The 20,007-nt window shown below is 38.6% G+C and overlaps 1 protein-coding gene across 3 annotated transcripts in view; it reads left to right on the forward strand.

Moving 5' to 3' along the window:
* Nucleotides 1-20,007, forward strand: part of Hace1 (HECT domain and ankyrin repeat containing E3 ubiquitin protein ligase 1) — a 125,648-nt gene that overhangs the window by 46,915 nt on the left and 58,726 nt on the right. For all 3 annotated transcript variants that reach the window (XM_021175364.3, XM_029482603.2, XM_029482604.2), the window contains exons 7-10: nucleotides 7,388-7,470; nucleotides 18,512-18,608; nucleotides 18,774-18,875; nucleotides 19,811-19,917. In XM_021175364.3, coding sequence (XP_021031023.1) covers nucleotides 7,388-7,470; nucleotides 18,512-18,608; nucleotides 18,774-18,875; nucleotides 19,811-19,917 — 389 coding nt within the window. The remainder of the gene's footprint in view (nucleotides 1-7,387; nucleotides 7,471-18,511; nucleotides 18,609-18,773; nucleotides 18,876-19,810; nucleotides 19,918-20,007) is intronic.

Genomic DNA, 20,007 nt, shown 5'->3' on the forward strand with positions numbered 1-20,007 from the left:
TGATTCCCTAAATTCAGTGAATATGCTGTGAGCAAGAGTTTGATTGTTTAAGATGGAACTTCAATGAGTGGCATTTGTCCACTGTTTTTGTTGCATTTGTGAATATTTGTCAGTTTCTCCCTTTGTATCTTTAAGTGGAGTGTGTGTATATTAGTAGCTCAATTTCTACAAATAATTCTGATTTGTTTGTCTGCTTAAAAATCTTATGGATTGAGAAAACTTAGGACTTCAGAAAATTGAATCAAAAATTATTCTTAATTATGTTGTGCCTTATTGGTATGACTGAAACATCTTTAGGTTGTATTGCTTCAAGACCCTTGATGTACTGATTAATTAAGTACGTGCTCAGAGAATGTGTTCTCCCCCCTGAGCTTCATCCATTAGGTGCATACTAGCACCTTTACATTGTTGGAAACATTTGTTAAATTTTAGTATTTCTAAGACTGCATACCATCTTGAAACTTGTGTTGGAAAGGCTGGGCAGCAAATTCTTCAGGGTAATTTGATGTAGGTTTTATTTTCCATGATGTTTCACTTCTAGATCATAAGAGTCTTGTTTTTAAGCAAGAAAACAGTTTTTTGTTGCAGATAGGCCTCTGCTTTACTAGTGGAACTTTTATTGTTGCTTTGGATCATCTGGGAAAGCCTTGGGCTTGTGTATTGAAGGCATGGCAAGGGCTTGAGTCAAAGGCTTGAGGAAGGCTCGCTTCCCATCAGGGCTCCGAATTGGAAGGTGATGGGGGAGCCTTGTGTTGCCTCTGTTGTCTTGAGCACTCTGTAGTTCCCTTAGGAGCTGTGACTGCAGTTGCCTGCCTTTCTTGCTGCTTTTCCATGACTGTGGAATCAACAGTGGAATGAGTTCTAACTGTCATTTCCCTTCCTGTTTTAGAGCTTTCATAAAGGTATACCAGCATGCAATTGAAAATTTCGCGGTTGATGACTTTTCTGGTTTCTCTGTGTAGCCAAGGTTGTTCTGGAACTTGCTTTGTAGACCAGGCTGGCCTTAAACTCACAGAAATCCACCTGCCTCTGCCTCCCAGTGCTGGGATTAAAGGTATGCACTTTTCAGTCACTTTAATGCAGTTTAATATAATTACAAAAGGAATATTTTTATATTGAGATTCTTAGCAATACATTGTTTCCATTCCCATTAGAGCAAGTAGTTTCCCCCTATTCTTCTGCAGGCAACATTTACCTACATGTGAAACCTTAAAATTCCATAATAGTTGCAAAGATTGAGGATCTTAAAAAGAAAAAAGATTTATGGTTGTAAGCTGCCTGGTGTGGGTGCTGTGAAGTGAACGTGAAGCAGCAGTAAAAGTTCTTAGCCACTGAACCATCTTGTGTTAAAACAGGAAAAAGGACCTACCTGGATGGAAAGGAAAATGCTAGAACCATTTGTTGCCACTCTCTTAATCAAGTCTGTTTTATCAGCATTTGTCAGGCCATGCAAGCAGAGGGCACTTACATAAGAAAGAGAATTTCAATGTCTGCAAGATATGTGAGAACATTGACAATTCATACTGTAGGTCATACTTTGTTGCTATGATTTCCTTGAAGTTAGTCTGAGCACTTTCTTACTTAAGGAATATTTAGTCTGTGGTTAAGTGAGTGTTATCCTGAAAGCTCTGCAGTATAACTGAAAATAGAGAAGCACTGTAAAAAGTGGAATGCTTTTCAAAATGGCATTATTTAAAAACAAAACAAGCTACGATTTAAGCACTAGTTGACTGCTTTATAGATTCTGGTAAGGATTAGGACATCAGTACTTTCTCTTGTTTATTTATTTACTTATTTTTATTTTTTGGTTTTTCGAGACAGGGTTTCTCTGTGCAGTCCTGGATCTCACTTTGTAGACCAGGCTGGCCTCAAACTCAGAAATCCGTCTGCCTCTGCCTCCCGAGTGCTGGGATTAAAGGTGTGTGCCACCACTGTCCCGCTTGTGCTTTCTCCTTTAATAAGACATCCTGACAAAAAGCACCCGAAGGGAACAAGTGGTTCATTCAGCTTACAAGTCCAGGTTATACTCATTGCCTCAGGGAGGCCTTAGCAGCAGGAGCTAGAGCCATGTGCAGGAGCAGAGCGAAGTGACCAGCGCAGCTTGTCAGCCAGCCAGGGCCCAGCCTGTGAGCTGGAGCCGTCAGTGTTCAGGGTGAGTCCTCCTACATCAGTTTGACAGTCCATCCACTACAGATACTTCCACAGACAAGTCTCTTCCCACCTCATTCTAACTTGTGGCAAGTTGACATTTAAAAGTAAATAGAATATCCTATAATTCTTAAGATAAAACTATGGAGTAATGTGGATTCATAAAAATTGGAATTTCTGCTTTATAGAGAAAAGCATACTTATTTTGATCATGGACTTAGGTTTTTAATATCTGTTTGTTGTGTGCTGGAGTATAAATTACTTGACCATTTTGGAATTCAAAATCCTGTGTACAGAAGTGGAGTCATTAAATTTATTGATATGTGCTTATCAGCACAGCATCTGGGTACATGTTAAGGTTATTCATATCATTATACCATCTCGTAGTTTTAGCTATAGTATATACATTATATAGTGTGTGTGTATATGTGTGTGTAAGTAGTAAATTTTAATACTTTAGCTTTTATATTGTTAGGTCTGAGTTGCATGTGAACCTTTTCTTTCTGTATGCGATTTTGCCTGCATATATGTCTATACCGTATGCATGCCTGGTGCATATCATTGTCTCCAGGACTGAACTTAGAGATGGTTCTGAGCTGCCATGTAGGTACCGGGACTCTGGAAAAAAGCAGCCAGTGATCTTAACCACTGAACCATGTCTCTGGCCCTGAAAATGTGTTTTCAATGTACATGCTTTTACCACTCCTGGATCTTGTGGAAGATTAAGTTCATTGTGTATAAGTTCTGTCATACCTGTAGACACCAATAGCAGCAGACTAATAGCAGTGCCCATCTCACTCCTGCTCTGAGGCCAGATGCAGCTAAGTTTTGGGGACAGAAATCTGAAAGGTGAAACCAGGATTAAAATGCACATATATACCTTTTTTTTTTTTTTTTTTAAAACAGGGACCCAAATACTCATTCTTAGTCCTACTCATCCATGCTCATGTGGAGGCCAGAGGAGGATGCTGGGTTGTCATTTCTTTCTCCTTTGAACTTCTGTGAGGCAGAGTGCCTTTCATCGAGTTTGATGCTCATCAATCAGTTCAGCTAAGCTGGCTGGCCACTTCATCCTTGGGTTCCTTCCTGCATATGTTGCCATGCCTGCCTTTATGTGAGTGCTGGGGATTTGAACTCATGTCTTCTTGCTTTCACAGCAAGCACTTTTACCCACTGAGCTGTCTCCCTGGGAATTGGATAGGAGATACCATAGGTTTCTATAATCTTTCATTTTCACTGCTGGGGTTTGAACCTAGGGCCTTGTATATACTAAGCACACACCTAAAGCTATAAAACAACCAACTCCACCCAAACAGTATGTTTCTCTCCTGTTATCAAGCATTATTTCTAAGTTTTCCTTAATCTCTGCTTTAAAAAAAAAAAAAAAAGAAAGCAACAACTGAGCTTTTTAAAATTCAAAATTGGATTTATTATTAGTAAATTCAGGCAGCAATATATGACAGCCTTTTAAACCTTTCTTTTAAACCAAGATACCTGAAGTGGTAATGATCAAGTTTTAGACTTTTCTTTGGTGGATATCTTCAAATAGTAAGTCGCTATGGCTGTTTTTCAGTCTTTGACACTTGTGTATTTCTTTATGGATTTATACATTTTCTTTAGGTAATATTTATACATAGTTAGGTAAATTCTTTTTTTTTAATGATGAGTCAACTTGTAAGCATTTTTTTAAAAAAATATATTCTTTATTGGAAAAGGTTTTTCATGCAATATAGTATGATCATAGTTAACCCTTTCCCAGTCCCTCCCAGTCCTTCCCACTTCTCCATAGTCTTTCTTTTCCTTTCTTTATTTTTTAAATCTTTTTTTAAAGTTTTAAATTTTTTTTATACTTTTGGGTTTTTGAAACAGGGTTTCTCTGTGTAGTCCTGGCTGTCCTGGAACTCGCTCTGTAGACCAGGCTGGCCTCAAACTCAGAAATCCGCCTGCCTCTGCCTCCCAAGTGCTGGGATTAAAGGCGTGCGCCACCACACCTGGCTCTCTTTTTCTTTCTTTTAAGAAAACAAACGTGCAAACAAAGCAGAATAAAAAAAATTTGAAAAACAATAAAAACTGAAGAAGCACACTCACGCACACACACACACACACACAGACACACACGCACGCACAATCCATAAAAACACAAAATTAGAAACTGTCACATAGAAGCAAAAGCCCAGTAAGACAACAAAACAAAACAAACAAAAAATCCCAAACAAAACAGCGTGATACTACAAGTCTACAAAAGTACCAGGAGTTCATTCTGTGTTGGCCGTCTTTCACTGGCTGACGTGGGGCCTGGCCTCAAGTATGTTACTATCCTCAGTGAGAGGCTTTGGAGAAAACTGATTTTTTTCTTGCACGCAGTTGTAAATGGGAGATAGCTTCTAGGTTAGGGGAGGAAGCTGTGTGTACTTTCCCATCTTATTGCTAGGGCCCCAAATGCCTTGAACCTGTGTAGGCCCCATGTAGTGCTGCCATAGGCTCGTGAGTTTTTGTGTGCATCAGTACTGTTGTGTGTGGAAGACGCTGTTTCCTTGGTGGCCTCCCTCTCTGCTGAGTCAGCCTTTCTATCTGTTCTCTCTGAACCCTGAGGGGAATGTTTGATAAAGGAGACTCATTGGCTTGGGCAGTGAACACTCTTGAAATTAGTAATTGACTTCCTCTGAGGTCTTTGACTTCCTCTGAGGTGTTTTGATTTTGATTTTTGGTTTTGCTTTTGGTCTTTGTGTGGTGTGTTGTGTGGTGTGTTGTGGGTGTGTGGGTGTACCACCATGTACATGTGGAAACCGAAGAGAAGTTTGTGGAGTCAGTTATCTCCTGTACCAGTAGGCCCTGGACATTGAGCGTGGGCTGTCAGGGCTGAGCCACTTGGTGAGCCCGCTTTTTTTTGTTTTGTTTTGTTTTTTTGTTTTTTTCAGTTTTATTTGTGTGGTCAGCAGTTTTCTTCATACGTTCCCATAGCATTGCAACGTTCTTGTCTACAGAGACAGTTGGTTAGATAGTCTGCCAATTCTGTTTTTCTTTCCCTCAATCTGGATAATTTGTAATGTCTTTTGTATTTAATTTTTTATATTTTGGTTTCTATATTATCTCTTTTTTGTTTTAATTCATTCTTTTGGGGGAGGAGCAAAGGTTCCCCTATTTTTACTTTTGACACAGGATATTTCAGATATTAAAAATTATTAGTGCATTTTGATAGAATATTTGAGTAGTAGCATGAGTAACTAGAGATTTATTACTTGGAAATAATTAAAAAAACTTGAAGGCTTTAAACATGGTTTAGGTTCTACTGTTACATTTATGAAGTTTACTGTTTGTCTGATTTCAGGACGTGTCTGAGATCTTACATACTTCCTCCTAAAAACCTTCACATGGATATTGCTTTGTTGACGTTCCTTAAATGTACTCAGACTGGGTGCTTGATGAGTTGTGCAGATCTGGCTCTCTGTGCTGCTCAGTTCTGGGGATTAGCTCCTGATGTCTGTGTGATGCCATGCCTGTCTGCTCTCAATTTCTGCAGTGAGTCTCTCTGTATTGATTCACTGATATTCTCATCTTATTTTCTGTTTGCTATTTCTGTCTTATTGAGGTCCCAAATATCTTTCCAAATGTTAGTTGGATTATTATTTTTATTATAAAATTCTAAATTTTCTCATTTTCTAAATATTTTTCTCCTCACGTTTCTACCCCTGTTTCATGGTTAAAATACCCCTTTCTCCCTTTTTAAAGATGTCCTCTGTCCTTCTTCCTTGTCGCCTTTCTCCCTCCATCCTGTCTTTTTGAGACAAGGTTTTGTTATGTAGTTCTGGCTGACCTCCAACTTGCTTTGTAGCCCAGGCTGTCCTTATCCTTGGAATATTGTATTAGCCCCCTGGGAGTTGAGGTTGTAGGCAGGTCCCACCCTGCCCAGATACTTTTCTAAATTTTTTTGTATGGCTCCTTTATTTTCTATATTACTCAGAATTTTGTTTTGATTTGATTTTCTTCTCTGTCTTAGAGGTTTGCTTTAGTTGTATCTTAAATATTGTCTGTTCACTCATTTAGTAATGAGATAGTGAGGAGCACCAACTGGGTAACATAGTATGTAGGATGAATTACTGCCTGGCTTAGCTGTACACCAAGGACAGTAGTGGAACTGTCTATATTTTGGACTCATTTTTTGGGGGAGTGGGGGTAGTGGGAGTGCTGTCCTGCACATGATAGAATTTCTATATTCCTGATCTTTGCTCAATAGCTAACCATCCTCTCTTTTGTAGTAATGAAAATCAAAATATCTCCTGGCATTGTCAAATGCTCCCTGTGGCGAACTTAACTGACTTTTTATGCTCCTAGACTCTTTGTTCTCTCTCTTTGTGTGGGTATGCACTGTGATCTTGTTATTGACTAAGGTTTAGTACATCAGTATGTACAGTTGATCCAGAAGTACTACTAAAACAATTTAATCTTGAAGCTGTTATTTTTTTAATGTCTTTATATACCACCACCACCTCCTCCTCCTCCTCCTTCTTCTTCTTCCTCTTCTTCTTCTCCTCCTCCTCCTCCTCAAATGAGGACAATAGGAATAAAACTAGAAAACATTATTTTTGAGGTTTTTCCGATGGACTTTGTTCTATCCTGAAACTCAAACATGTATTTTTAAGATTTTGTGTGAATGCACTTTTGATATGAGTCAGATGACTACAGGGGATAGGGTATATATGGTTGAGATTCAGAGACTGTGAGCCAGCGTGGACTTTGTTGATTGGAAAAGGTTGTCTTAGCTTTTAACAAGTTGTACTTCAACATTTCCAGTCTGGCTTTGGGAGAAGTACAGCTCTGGGTCTAATTTTTATATTTCAAGAGGTAAGAAGCTTTAGTTTTAAAATTTTGGTACCTAAAAGTAATAGTGTCTAGTTTGCTAGCTTTTTGTAGCTATGCAACTTTAAATAATTGTCTTGGTTTCATTAGCCACATTTCATGTCTTGAGTAGTCATGACTATGACTGCCCTATGATGGAGGGCTCTCCAAGGCACTTCCTATTACACGGACAGTTGCCCAGAGGTCACAGTGTACCTGAGTGGTCAGTCAGAGAGCTTTCTATGGAGTTGGACATACTCACTGTCATAACATCATGAACCTGCACACCATTTTCTTTTTAACGCTTAATTGTGGGGAGAATTCTTTTTATGTGGATTGAAGTTCTAATAACTGTATCTTTTGTTTGCCTTTTCTGGCTTTACTGTTTTAACTTTTTCCCCAGACAGTGCAGTGCTTGCTAGACAGCGGTGCTGATATTAACAGGCCGAATGTATCAGGAGCCACGCCACTGTACTTTGCTTGCAGGTACCAAACTTTGTATTTTCAGATATGCTTCCATTAAAGAATGTTATATTTCACCTATATTTTCACACATAAAGACTTGTGTATGTTTTTTAAAGCTCTGTTTTCCTCAAATACTTTGCTTTTATGTAGCATGATAAGTACCTTTCTGTTACTTAATTGCAGGAAAGCATTTTCTATTAATATTATTGTCACTTGAGATAAGATCTTACTCTGTAGCCCAGGGTTGCTTAGAATGTACACTGTAGCTCATTGGCTGGCATCAAACTTTAGGTCCTCCTCCTTCAGCCTCCTAAATGCTGGGATTATAAGATAGACAATAGTACTTAGCATTTCATTTAATTGGCAGTGTTTTCATCAGTGGAGCTGTTTTTATTTACTTGACTACTTCAGTTTTAGGACAAAGCAGTAATTCAGTTAGTTCTATAGTTTATTAAGTACCTAGGGAAACTGTTGTGTGTGTGTTGGTTCAGAGCCAAGTCTTTTCTTTATATAACTTTTTATATGCAATTGTTAAACATCTTCCTATATAGCTTAACCATTGCTTGCATCTAATATAAATGCTATGTAGATAGTTGTTGTACCATATTGTTCCAGAAATCATAAGAGAAAAAGTTATACATACTCGGTATAGATACAACAATTGTACACCTAACTGCATTTTCCATCCATATGGAACCCATAGGTATGGATGACTGATTGTATGTCAGTTATATTCTTTCATTTAAAATTTTAAGAGATTCTAGGAACTTATCCTGTTCTTTTATATCATTTAAAAATTACTTATTTTGATTTTCTGTGTGTGTGTGTGTTGTATGTATGTGCATCATATGCATACCTGGTACCTGTGGAGCTCAGAAGAGTGTGTCTGATTTTCTGGACCTGGAGTCACAGGTATTTGTTAGCTGCCATCTGGATGCTGTGAATTGAACCTGCATTCTTTACAAGAGCAGCAAGCACTCTTAGGCACTGAGCAGTCTCTTCAGACCTCTTTTATATCATTTTACTAGAGACTTATCTTCAGCAGAAAGATGTGTCTTTTTCCTGTTTTGGTTGTTATTGATGCCTCTGATACTACCTTGATCAAACTGACTTAGCCCATCTATTAATTTAAAAAAGTTTCAGTGTTAATTATGTGTAGGTGTGTCTTTTGGAAGTATGTGTACATAATGATAGGTGCCTGTGGAGGCCAGGAGAGAGTGTCAGATGTCAAATGCCCTGTTGCTGGAGTTAGAGGTAATTGTCACTTACCTACCATTCTGGAACCTGAACTCAGGTCCTCTGCAAGAGTAGAGCATACTTTTAACTAGTGAGCTTCCTCTCCGACCTTCTTAAAACCTTTACTTGAGGCAGTTTACAAAACTCTGTAGTTGTGTGGGTGTGTGGGTGTGTCTGTCTATCTCTCTATAATTTATTATTTTTAAAATTTATAATCACATCATTCTATCCCCTCCTATGCAACACCACTGTCCTCTCTCAAAATTCTTGGCCTCTTCTTCTTTAATTGTCATTACACACACACACACACACACACACACACACACACACACGCACGTGTGTGTGTGTGTGTGTGTGTGTGCACCTAAGTATGTAAATATAACCCATGTTGATATGATATTTTTCATTTAAACTATGTGAGTTATAAAACTTAGTTAAGCTGTTAGAGTTAAGGAGTTTTTACATACTACAGCTTTTTGAGTTTTAGTCTTCTAGTTCATATCTGAGTTCAGTATAATCTTACTCTTATGATTTAAGTGATTGGTGGATAAATGTATAAGAATTTTACACTCCAGCAGCATGCATGGTTGCTCTGGCAAAGGATCACACCCAAATTTACAGTTCAGCTGGAATGTAGACATGCCACACACCTTTAATCCCTGTGGCTGGAATACAGACATACCCTTAGCACACACCATTGATCCCAAACAATAATGACTAATTGAGGGGCAGACAAAGTGACATCAGAGAAAGATTTGACAGAATGAGTCAGAGATAGGATACATCCAACTCTCATGAGGACAGACAGGAAAGAGAGGCTACTTGAAGAATAGTGAGGGATAGCAAGTTCATCCATTCAATTCAGTTCACTTGTGCTCAGCTCAGTTCAGTTCACAGCAGTTTAGTATCTGGAGAAAGGCTCAGAGAAGTCAGTTTGAGTTAGTCAGCTTTGGGAGGAGTTTGAACCAGAACAACTGAGTTGACCTAACCAGCCAGAGTTTAGAAAGAGCTAGAAAGTGTGAGTTTATTCAGCAGTTAGTCTTGGAAGCAGAAACATTCTAGGCCTCGATTAGCTGATGGGGGCTAAATTCTGAAGCTGGTCTGGGCTTGTAGAAGATTGGATTATATTGGGGCTAGGATCTTCCAGGCCTAGGCCTAGGGATAGTTAGATAGAATCTAGGTATATGGGCTCAGCCCAAGCCATGTATTTGAAAAGCGTGGGTGTAGCTTTTATCATTTTATTTGAGAAAATAAAAGTAACAAAACACTCATGGAAAGAGTTACAGAGATAAAGTTTGGAGCTGTGAAGAAAGGATGGACCATCTAAAGACTGCCATATCCAGGGATCCATCCCATAATCAGCTTCCAAACGCTGACACCATTGCATACACTAGCAAGATTTTGCTGAAAGGACCCAGATATAGCTGTCTCTTGTGAGACTATGCCGGGGCCTAGCAAACACAGAAGTGTATTCTCACAGTCAGCTATTGGATGGATCACAGGGCCCCCAATGGAGGAGCTAGAGAAAGTACCCAAGGAGCTAAAGGGAACTGCAACCCCATAGGTGGATCATTATTATGAACTAACCAGTACCCCAGAGCTCTTGTCTCTAGCTGCATTTGTATCAAAAGATGGCCTAGTAGGCCATCACTGGAAAGAGAGACCCATTGGACTTGCCAACTTTATATGCCCCAGTACAGGGGAATGCCAGGGCCAAGGGGTGAGGGTGGGTGGGTGGGGGACTGAGGGGGGAGTGTATTGGGGACTTTTTGGATAGCATTGGAAATGTAATTGAGGAAATTACCTAATTAAAAAAAAATTGAATTAAATTAAAAAAAAAAAGAAAATAAAAGTGACATTCACATTTACAGGTAACCCATTTCTATTATGACATGAATTTATGAAAAACATTACCTTGAGTCTCTGGAATAATATTCTACCTTTTATATTAAAATTTTTTGAAAACTTTGTCATTTTATGTTTATGGATGGTTTCCTGTATGTATGTCTATATACATGTGTATGCAATGCCCTTGGAGGCCAGAAGATTTCCGATCCCCTGGAGCTGTCGTAAGACTCCACGGTGCTGGGAATTAAACCTCGGTCCTTTGGACGAGCAGTCAGTGCTTTTAACTGCTGAGTCATTTCTTCGGCCCATTTAACATTTTTTAAATTCTTTAAATTTTTCTCTATATTATAATCTTTGGTGTTTATTTTTAGATTAGAAATATCTTTGAGGCTCCCAGTTTGGCTACATTATCATAGGAACTCTCAGATTTTAACATGTCCCAAATACAACATCTTATTTTCCTTTTCGTATCTTTCTTGTACATCATATCTTCCTACTTGTTTAATGCAGAAATTAAATCATTATTACTTTTTGACTCTGCATTTGGGACCTATTATTATTAGTAAGTTCTTTAAAGTCTTCCTTCAGAACGTTTTCTGCATCTGCAGACTCTCTAAAGCTACTTGAAAGTTGTTACATCTAGAGTGCTGCTGAAGTCAACCCACTCCCCTGACTGTACTCTTGCTTCCGTCTAGTAAACTCTTTCCTCAGCGAAGAGTTTCCTCAGTGGCCCTTTGAAAAACAACCAAAAAAAAAAAAAAAAAGTAAGTTCTTGCCACTTGAGAGTGTTTCATTGTGTCCTTGGTGCATCTCACATAAGCCAAGAGTCTCTAGGCCTGTGAGACTCACTCAGTTCTCACGTGCTTTAGCCATGCTTGTCCTCTTTTCGTTCTCTTAAGTGCCAGTGTCCACTGTAGTTTCTCCATGGTGTTTTGTCTGTTGTGGTTTTGTAGGCATTTTGTGTGGCTTTAACTTCACTTGACACCTGCCACCTGCTTTTGGTGGAGATAGGAGTGTGATCCATGCTGGCCTCAACCTCCTGCCTCTGCATTCCCTAGGCTTGGATTATAGGCTTTTGTTGCTGTGACCAAACTGACCAAAATCATTTTGGGAAAGAAAGGTTTATTTGGTTTACAGATGCCTGGTCACACAGTTCATTGAGGAAAGCCAAGGCAGCAATTCAAGACAGGAACCTGGAGGCAGGAACCGAAGCAGAGACTATGGAGGCTTAGCCTGCTTTCTTTTGCCATCTATGATTACCACTCTGGGAGTGGCATAGCGGTGGCACTGATACACTGAACTGCCCAGTTTAGTCTTTCATATCAATCATCAATGTAAGAAAATGCCCTACAAACTTGCCTACAGGCTGTGTGATGGAGTCAGTTTTTAAATCAAGGCTCCTCTTCCCTGGTATCTCTAACTTCTGTCAAATTAAAAAAAAAAAAAAAAAAAAAAAGGCCTGGCTTTAACTTGCTTTTTAGAAACACAGATCTGACCAATTTAAAATCTCTTCTCAAATTTTCTATTACAGTCTTATAGTATGGCCTCTGTCTTAGTCAGGGTTTCTATTCCTGCATAAGCATCATGACCAAGAAGCAAGTTGAGGAGGAAAGGGTTTATTCGGCTTACACTTCCATGCTGCTGTTCATCACCAAAGGAAGTCAGGACTGGAACTCAGACAGGTCAGGGAGCAGGAGCTGATACAGAGGCCATGGAGGGATGTTCTTTACTGGCTTGCCTCCTCTGGCTTGCTCAGCCTACTCTCTTATAGAACCAAGACTACCAGCCCAGGGATGGTCCCACCCACAGGGGCCTTTCCCCCTTGATCACTAATTGAGAAAATGCCTTACAGTTGGATCTCATGGAGGCATTTCCTCAACTGAAGCTCCTTTCTTTGTGATAACTCAGCTGTGTCAAGTTGACACAAAATAGCCAGTACAGCCTCTATAGTATTTTCTACCTCCCTATTTGCTACCTACTTATTTCTACTACTCATTTACTAGTTTGTAGTCTTTCTTAGCATCAGTGAAAGCAAAACGAATGTCTGTTTTTGCTGCTTTCTATCTAACATCTGTACAGTAGTTTGTACTTAGGTGTTTATGAGTGCTTATAAGTGAATCACCATAGTTACACATGCAACAATGGCATTCAGAATATCTAATATAATCTATTTTATGCAGAACTAAACTATTCCTATAGCTTGTCTGAATACAAGAATATGGCTAAGAGATTGTTTTAAAAGTATTTATTCTTTTTCCATATTCATACCAAAGATTTTTTTTTAAAACTCAGGTGTGTGCCTGTATATGTGGTACTAGGAATTAAACACAGGGATATTGTGCCATGCTAAGCTATTCTTAATTTTTATTTTAAAGACAGTGTTATTCTAGTCCAGTCTGGCTTGTCACTACATGGGCAAAGCTGGCCTAGAACTCCTGACAATCCTTTTCTCCTCAGCCAAATGCTCAGCATTATGGGCATGACCACTGAGTTGACAATTTTTACTTTAGCAAGCATTGGATCTTTTTGAGAAAAGGTAGTAAGAAATGAAACAAAAAATAAATTTCTCATTGTAGGAGAATGATATATGGGGCACTGTTCATTTTACTTCTAACCTGTCTTAATTTGTGTGGTGGCACCTGATTGTATGTGTGCATGCATGCTAAGGCCAGAGAAGTACGAAGTGTTCAGTAAGCCCCTGTGATTCTCCTGTCTCGGCACCTCCAGCAGTGCTGAGGTTACAGGTGTGCATGCCTGGCGGCTCATATGGGTGCTGGGGATTTCAGATCCCTTCCTCATGCTTGCCCAGTACACACATATAACTCCCTGAGCCATCTCTGCAGCCCTCAGGGCATGGTCTTAATTGCACTGTGATTTCTACATTCTCAGGTATTTTCTCTATTTACAGATAACTTTTATTAGGAAAAGTAAAATAAATTTAACATATATAGGTAAATTGTTGGTGGAGTTTTAGAGGTTTTTGAGGCGTTACAAAAGTACAAGCTTCAGAGCGTAGAGTGTAACTCCTGCCAAGCAATGCTTTTTACTTAGAAAACTCAAAACAAGATAGTATATAAAATAGCCTTTACATTTAAATACACAAACTTGTAAAATAGTAAAATATAGTTTCTGTTCATAATCAATTAAAACTGTTGCTGCTTTAGTTCCCATTATTAGATGCACTAGTGGACGTTCTTAGACATTTAAGACTGAAAGAGCCCAGAGTTAGAAAGCTGGGCTGGGGAAACAGTTCTGTTTTCATAAACTACATTATGGCCCCGGAAAGATTATTATCTCAATCAGTATAAAAGTTAGTCTTTGTAGGGAGAGGACGAGTCTTTTCTGTAAGTGTGGCCCCTGCTGGGTTGACTACACTGTACTGGATGGGATGCCCCACACCCAGAGTATGTGGGTGGCACAAATTGGACTTAGTGGGGTTATTGGGGAAGAAAAGGACATGGACTTGGGAGGACGGTCTGGGAGGAGGGATGGTAGGGTGAGTATGGAATTACCAAAGCGTTAATAAACATATATTAGCTTTAATTTTTTATAAAGAATAATTATTCAGTAAACTTCTTCAGTTATTTACTTTAAAGATTATTTTAATACTAAATATGCTAAAATACAGTCAACTGTTCAGAACATCAGCCTGTGAGGGGTAACCCAAAATACACTGCAGTGTTTCCCATTGAGAGCATTTGTACTCCATTTGTATCTTAGACACAAGGCATTATATATCATCCTGTGTGTTTCTTTTTATTCTAGTGGATTTAATTATAAAGCTGGCTATTAAAAACAGTTGGCAGTTAAAAAAAATCTTAGCCAGGTGTGGTAGTGCTGGTTTTTAGTGTGAGTACATAGGCAGAGTACAGCTGATACTGGTTAGCATTAGCTAGTGTTTAATGCTGGTTGTTAGTATCAGTGCAACTGATAAGAGACAGGCAGATCTCTTTATGTTCAAGGCTATTCTGTCTACTAAGCAAGTTCCAGGCCTTCCAGGGTTACATAGTGAGATCCTATCTCAAAAATCAAACAAAAATATTTTTTTCTGTAACTCTTCATAGTCTTTCATAGGATAATTGTAAACTATTACAATTTATATATGTGGCACTTGGACTACTAATTGTGCTTTTTACATACTGTATGCCACAAGCAGTTGCTTCTTATTTTTAATCCATTTTTGAAATGAAGTGTCACTTCATTTTAAGTGTGATTTTCAGGTATTTCTTGAAATATAGTTTTCTCAAAATGTAGTGGCATTTCTTCATGTGCATCGTCATTATTATTATTATTATTATTTTTGTTTTTGTTTTTTTGAGACAGGGTAGACCAGGCTGGCCTTAAACTGAGAAATCCACCTGCCTCTGCCTCCCAAGTGCTGGGATTAAAGGTGTGCACCACCACTGCCCAGCGAATTTTTCTTTTTAAAGATTTATTTTTATTATTTTCTTTACAATAAGATTTTAAAATGTTTATGTATGTTTTTTGTCTGCCTGTATGACTTTGTGTCATTTGAGTGCCTGGTGCCAGTGGCATTCAGAAGTGGGCATTAGATCCTCTGGAGCTGGAGTAACAGATGGCTGGGAGCTGCCATGTGGGTACTGGGCACTGAACCCTGATCTTTTGCAAGTGTTCTTCATTACGGAGCCATCTCTCCAGCCCCAAGATTTGTTTAATTTTAATTTTATGTATATGTATGTGCCTATGTATAGGCATATGTATCAAAGTGCTAGTGCCCACAGGTGACACTGGATCCCCCTGTGCAGGAGTGCAGACATTTGTACAGACACTTGACATGGGTTTGCTGGGAACTAAGCTCAGATACACTCAACCTCTAAGCTGCCTCTCTAGCCCTCGTGGTAATATTTTGTTTTGCTATATGTATGACAAAAATTTTTATATGGAGGCTTAAAAAGCACTTATGTAGTTTTTATTTGTTGATCTTGAGCAACTATTACTCTTGAAACTTTGGATGGACCTTTTAGAAAGAAACTTTACATAGATTAGATTAAGCACAGGTGATTTGCCCAAAGAACACCACGTAAACTAAATAGTGCTCAGCACCAGCAGGGATTCAAAGAGCTCTGTGCTAGTAGTGTCTGAACAGTGAGCCCTGAGGCAGTGTGCAGGATCTGGAGTGACTGCAGCCATGGGTTTGGCTTATTTGGGCATAGTTTGATGGATTGGCTCTGTGGTTGGCTGAAACCTAATCTGTGAACGTACAGGTAAAATACTCAGTTTGTCCTACTCACCATATAGACCACTTCTGTCACTCCGAAATGGGAGGCGTTTCCTCCCCGTCAGGGAGCCAGCAGTTGATTATGCAGTGACCATAAGTTGAACATCTTGAGTCAGTTGTTACTCCATCTACTGGGTGTTAGTGCCTGATCCCAGAAGTTGTGGGCTCAGTCCTAATAGATTACTCTGCATCTTAGGTACTTGGAGCAGGTCTTATCCTGTGGTTTCTGATCTGGCTGCCAGCTGGGCTTTCTAGGACTCCCTCCTAGATCTCAGGGAGACTGTGCTTGTGTTGATTAGATTATGACAGATATTGTAAGAGACATAAATAAGCACCAGACCCAGAGACCCAGAGAGTAAGTCTAGAAGACTCTTAAGTGTAGGAGCTCCATTTCTTGTAGATAGTTCGATGAGATGCACTATCCTCTGGGCTGGCTTCTTAGTCACCTTCCTACAAGGCTGTCTCTTCTCAGCCAGCCAGGAGTTTTCTAGTCCTGATTCGTTTTGTTTTGTTTTTGTTTTTTAAATGGAAGCTTCTTCGTATTGGTGTGATTGAAACATGTACGACCGTGCCAAAAGAGATGTGTGACTTAATATGTTAGGACAGAGTGGCAAACCCAGCAGGTGTTTCTGTTCAAAGTCTTCATGGTCTTAATTCCTTCCTTTTAGGTCCGAGGTAGGGCACTGTCTGAACTGCGGGTCCTGTGATTGATCCTTAGACAAGGTAGATCAGAAAGATGTCAGAGGAGAGAACTTTTACTGTCTATGGCTCACTTAGGATAATTTGCCTTGGTGAAAGAAACAAGGAGCTGCTTGATGAGGGACAGGATAGTACTGGAGAGGTTTTGGTGCTAACAGCCTAATGAAAACTGTCTTTTTACTTGAGTGTTCCAAAGCTACTTCAAGAACCAAGGCCAGAAGGCCAAATACACTACTCCTACTTCTCTAGTTACTTAAGCTATAACAAGAAATTAAGCAAGAGCTAGAAAGTGTGGGTGAAAACACACACACACACACACCCTCACACCCTCACACCCTCACACACCCTCTGTCACATCTGAATATTTGTTATGAACGACATGCTCTTCCTTGCTTATTTACTGTTGCATAGGAGCCATCTCCTGTTGCACAGGGACATCTTTTAGGCTAATGGTTTCCTGTTTATTTAACAACTCATGTAACACAGCTGTCACAGTTACATCCCTGATGACGAAAAGACTGAGATAACATTTGTCACCTATTAGATCTACGAAATTGTGTTAGGCTTCTGCTTGTTATTTCCTTTCTTTCTTCATCCATTCTGTAATGCTTATTTATCAAGTGTACGAAATATGTTAAAGCTTAGAGTTTAATTTATAAAGTGTGATGTGTCAGTGTTATGTGCCACTACCATTCTTGGTGCTGTAGAATAAGTCTGCTATGTAGATATTGGCAGCTTAGGGCTGGAGAGATGACATAGCAGCCTGTAACAGCACTTGTCATGGCAGAGGACCAGTGTTCAGTTCCCAGCATTTAGATGGGGACTGACAACCATTGCTTAACTCATTTCTAAAGGACCTGACTCTTTCTTTTGCCCTCTGAGGACACCAGGCAAATTACATGTGTGGTGCACACATACACATGTAGGGAAAACATACATATAAAATAAATAAATGTAAAAAATTTGAAAGTTGACAATTTGAGTGGAAAGACTGAAAATATGGACATTAAGCAACTGTAAGTGAGTTATTAAAATTGGATAGTTTTTATAAAAACTCTAGATTATTGACATCTAGCAGAGGTGTCACTGTGTTCTGATATAAGTTAAGTTTATCTTGGTGACTTTTCAATTTTAGTTTTGAGCATAATAGGGAGCAGCCTAGCATAGGATAGTATGAGTTAACCAGTATTGTAATAGCTTTGTCATACTTTGGCTGGTACCGCCAGCATAATAACACTGATGCCTGATGAAGACTTCTGAGCATTCTGCTCTACATCTGTATCAGCAGCTATGTGACTGAGGTAGAATTGCCCTGAGTTTGGGGGCCAACCTGGACAACAGAGTGAGATTTCTTATTGAATATTAATAATAATGCTGTTGTTTTCAGAGGATCAATCTACTGGTTTGTTTGTTTTTGCTGGCAAAATTTGGCTACTATTAAAATTATTTGTTTGTTTATTTATTTATTTAGTGTGTGTGTGTGTGTGTGTGTGTGTTTTGCCTGAATGTATATGTCTATCTACCACTTGTGTGCTTGTTGCCTGCAGAGGACAGAAGAGGGTATTGAATCTTTTGGAACTTGAAACTGGAGTTACATTCAGTTGTGAGCCTCCAGATAGGTACTGGGAATTGAACTCTGATCCCCTGGAAGAGTAGAGGTTCTCTTCACTACTGAGCCATCTCTTCAGCCCCCTAGATTATTATTCTTAAGTTAGTTCTGGTTAATTGGTATGTGTATCAAGGACAGTAAATACTGTTGTCATAAATTATCAACAGAATGATAAAACCTATTATAGTTGTTCACTAAATTCATAGCAGGGCACTATGAATGTTTAATTCAAATTGGCTATAAATTATGTTTTGTACAGTGCCATTTGGTTGAAATACAGTGAGCTTGTTTTTAATTTGTTTACATTTCTGGGAAATCTGCATAGTCTCTATTGCTGTCAAGTGATGTGTCTCTGCAGTGTAGTGTTCTAATTTATAGAGAAAAGTTAAATTAAAAGATTAGGTTTTTAACTTGGTTCTATTTCTATACAGTCATGGTCAGAGAGATACTGCACAGATTCTTCTATTACGAGGAGCCAAATATTTACCAGATAAAAATGGAGTAACCCCTTTAGATCTATGTGTACAGGTATGCTTTTAATATATAATTCCAAGCGCACTTATGATAGAAATTACAAATTATAAAACAATGTTTTTTGTAAATGAGAGTATAAAGATGTTTTGTCTGTGAAAAGTATGATCTTTAAATGTCTCTTTGTTTTTAAACCTGAAAAATTGTAAATTTTGTTTTTAGGGTGGCTATGGACAGACCTGTGAAGTGTTAATTCAGTATCACCCGAGGCTTTTCCAGACTATTGTTCAAATGACACAGAATGAAGACCTTCGGGAAAACATGGTAGCGTAAGCTTGCTAATAGGTTGTAAATGAATAGTAATTAAAATTGTTATATTCATTTTAGTAATGAGTTGGTTGTGCATTATATAACTATGAGTTATAGTTAGCCCTTGATATATGGGGATTCTACAGCCAAAAAACCAATTATTGTTCAAAAATATTATAATTAAACATGATCAGACTTTTTGTTATTATTCCCTAAAATATATAGTATAGCAACTATTTACATAACACTTATATTTTATTAGACATGACAAATTATGTGAGGATGACTTTAAGTTTATGGGAAAATATGCATTGAATATATTCAGTTGCTATATCTTATAAAAAATGTGACCATCTAGAGGTTTTGGGTGCTTAGGGACAAGTTGGAGTTACTAGGAATATTGTAGTGTGGTATACATAATAACATGTCTTATCGACATTGGCCCTCTGAATCATCTGAGTGGCCCTCCTTATGATAACTTCCTCATGGATAGAGGACAGGAATATGAAGGAGGAATACTTTGTAATGACTGGTAACTACTTGATCACTGAGCTCTTTTTCCTGTAGTTTTGTGCTGCTAGGGTGTAAACCTGGGGCCTCATGCCTGCTGAGCTGTATCTCCAACCCCTAGCTCAGTATTCGTGATAGCTATAGTCTTGGAAAAGTTACAGATTTGGAAATCTTTATAAACTTCAGATGTTTAGAATTAAATTTTTAGATGCATACTTGATTTCCTGTGTGTATTTTTTTAACTGGATAATTTTGAAGAAAGATTGTTTTTCATCTCTTTCTTTTATTGGCTCTTAAGTTTTTATAGAGTATAATAATTGTAAAGTTCTTGATTTTAGTTGACTGGCTTTAAGGCATTTATTAAGCATGTATATATATTGATAGAATAAACGGGTTACTTACTGTGTAATCACTTTGGTTTTTAATTTATATAAAACCAGTTACGGCAAGTTCTGCAGCATTTGTCTCAACAAAGTGAAAGCCAGTACCTAAAGATCCTGACAGGCCTTGCTGAAGTTGCTACGACAAATGGTCATAAGCTGCTTAGGTAAGCATTCCAGGGACTCAGTACAGAGGAGTGTCTGTCTGTTTGATCTCCTCAGTAATTAGCTATCTTTTGTCATTGATGAGCTGTTTA

This window comes from Mus caroli, unplaced genomic scaffold (assembly GCF_978045245.1).
Source record: "Mus caroli unplaced genomic scaffold, Mus_caroli_1 scaffold_9, whole genome shotgun sequence".
NCBI classification, from domain to species: Eukaryota; Metazoa; Chordata; class Mammalia; order Rodentia; family Muridae; genus Mus; species Mus caroli.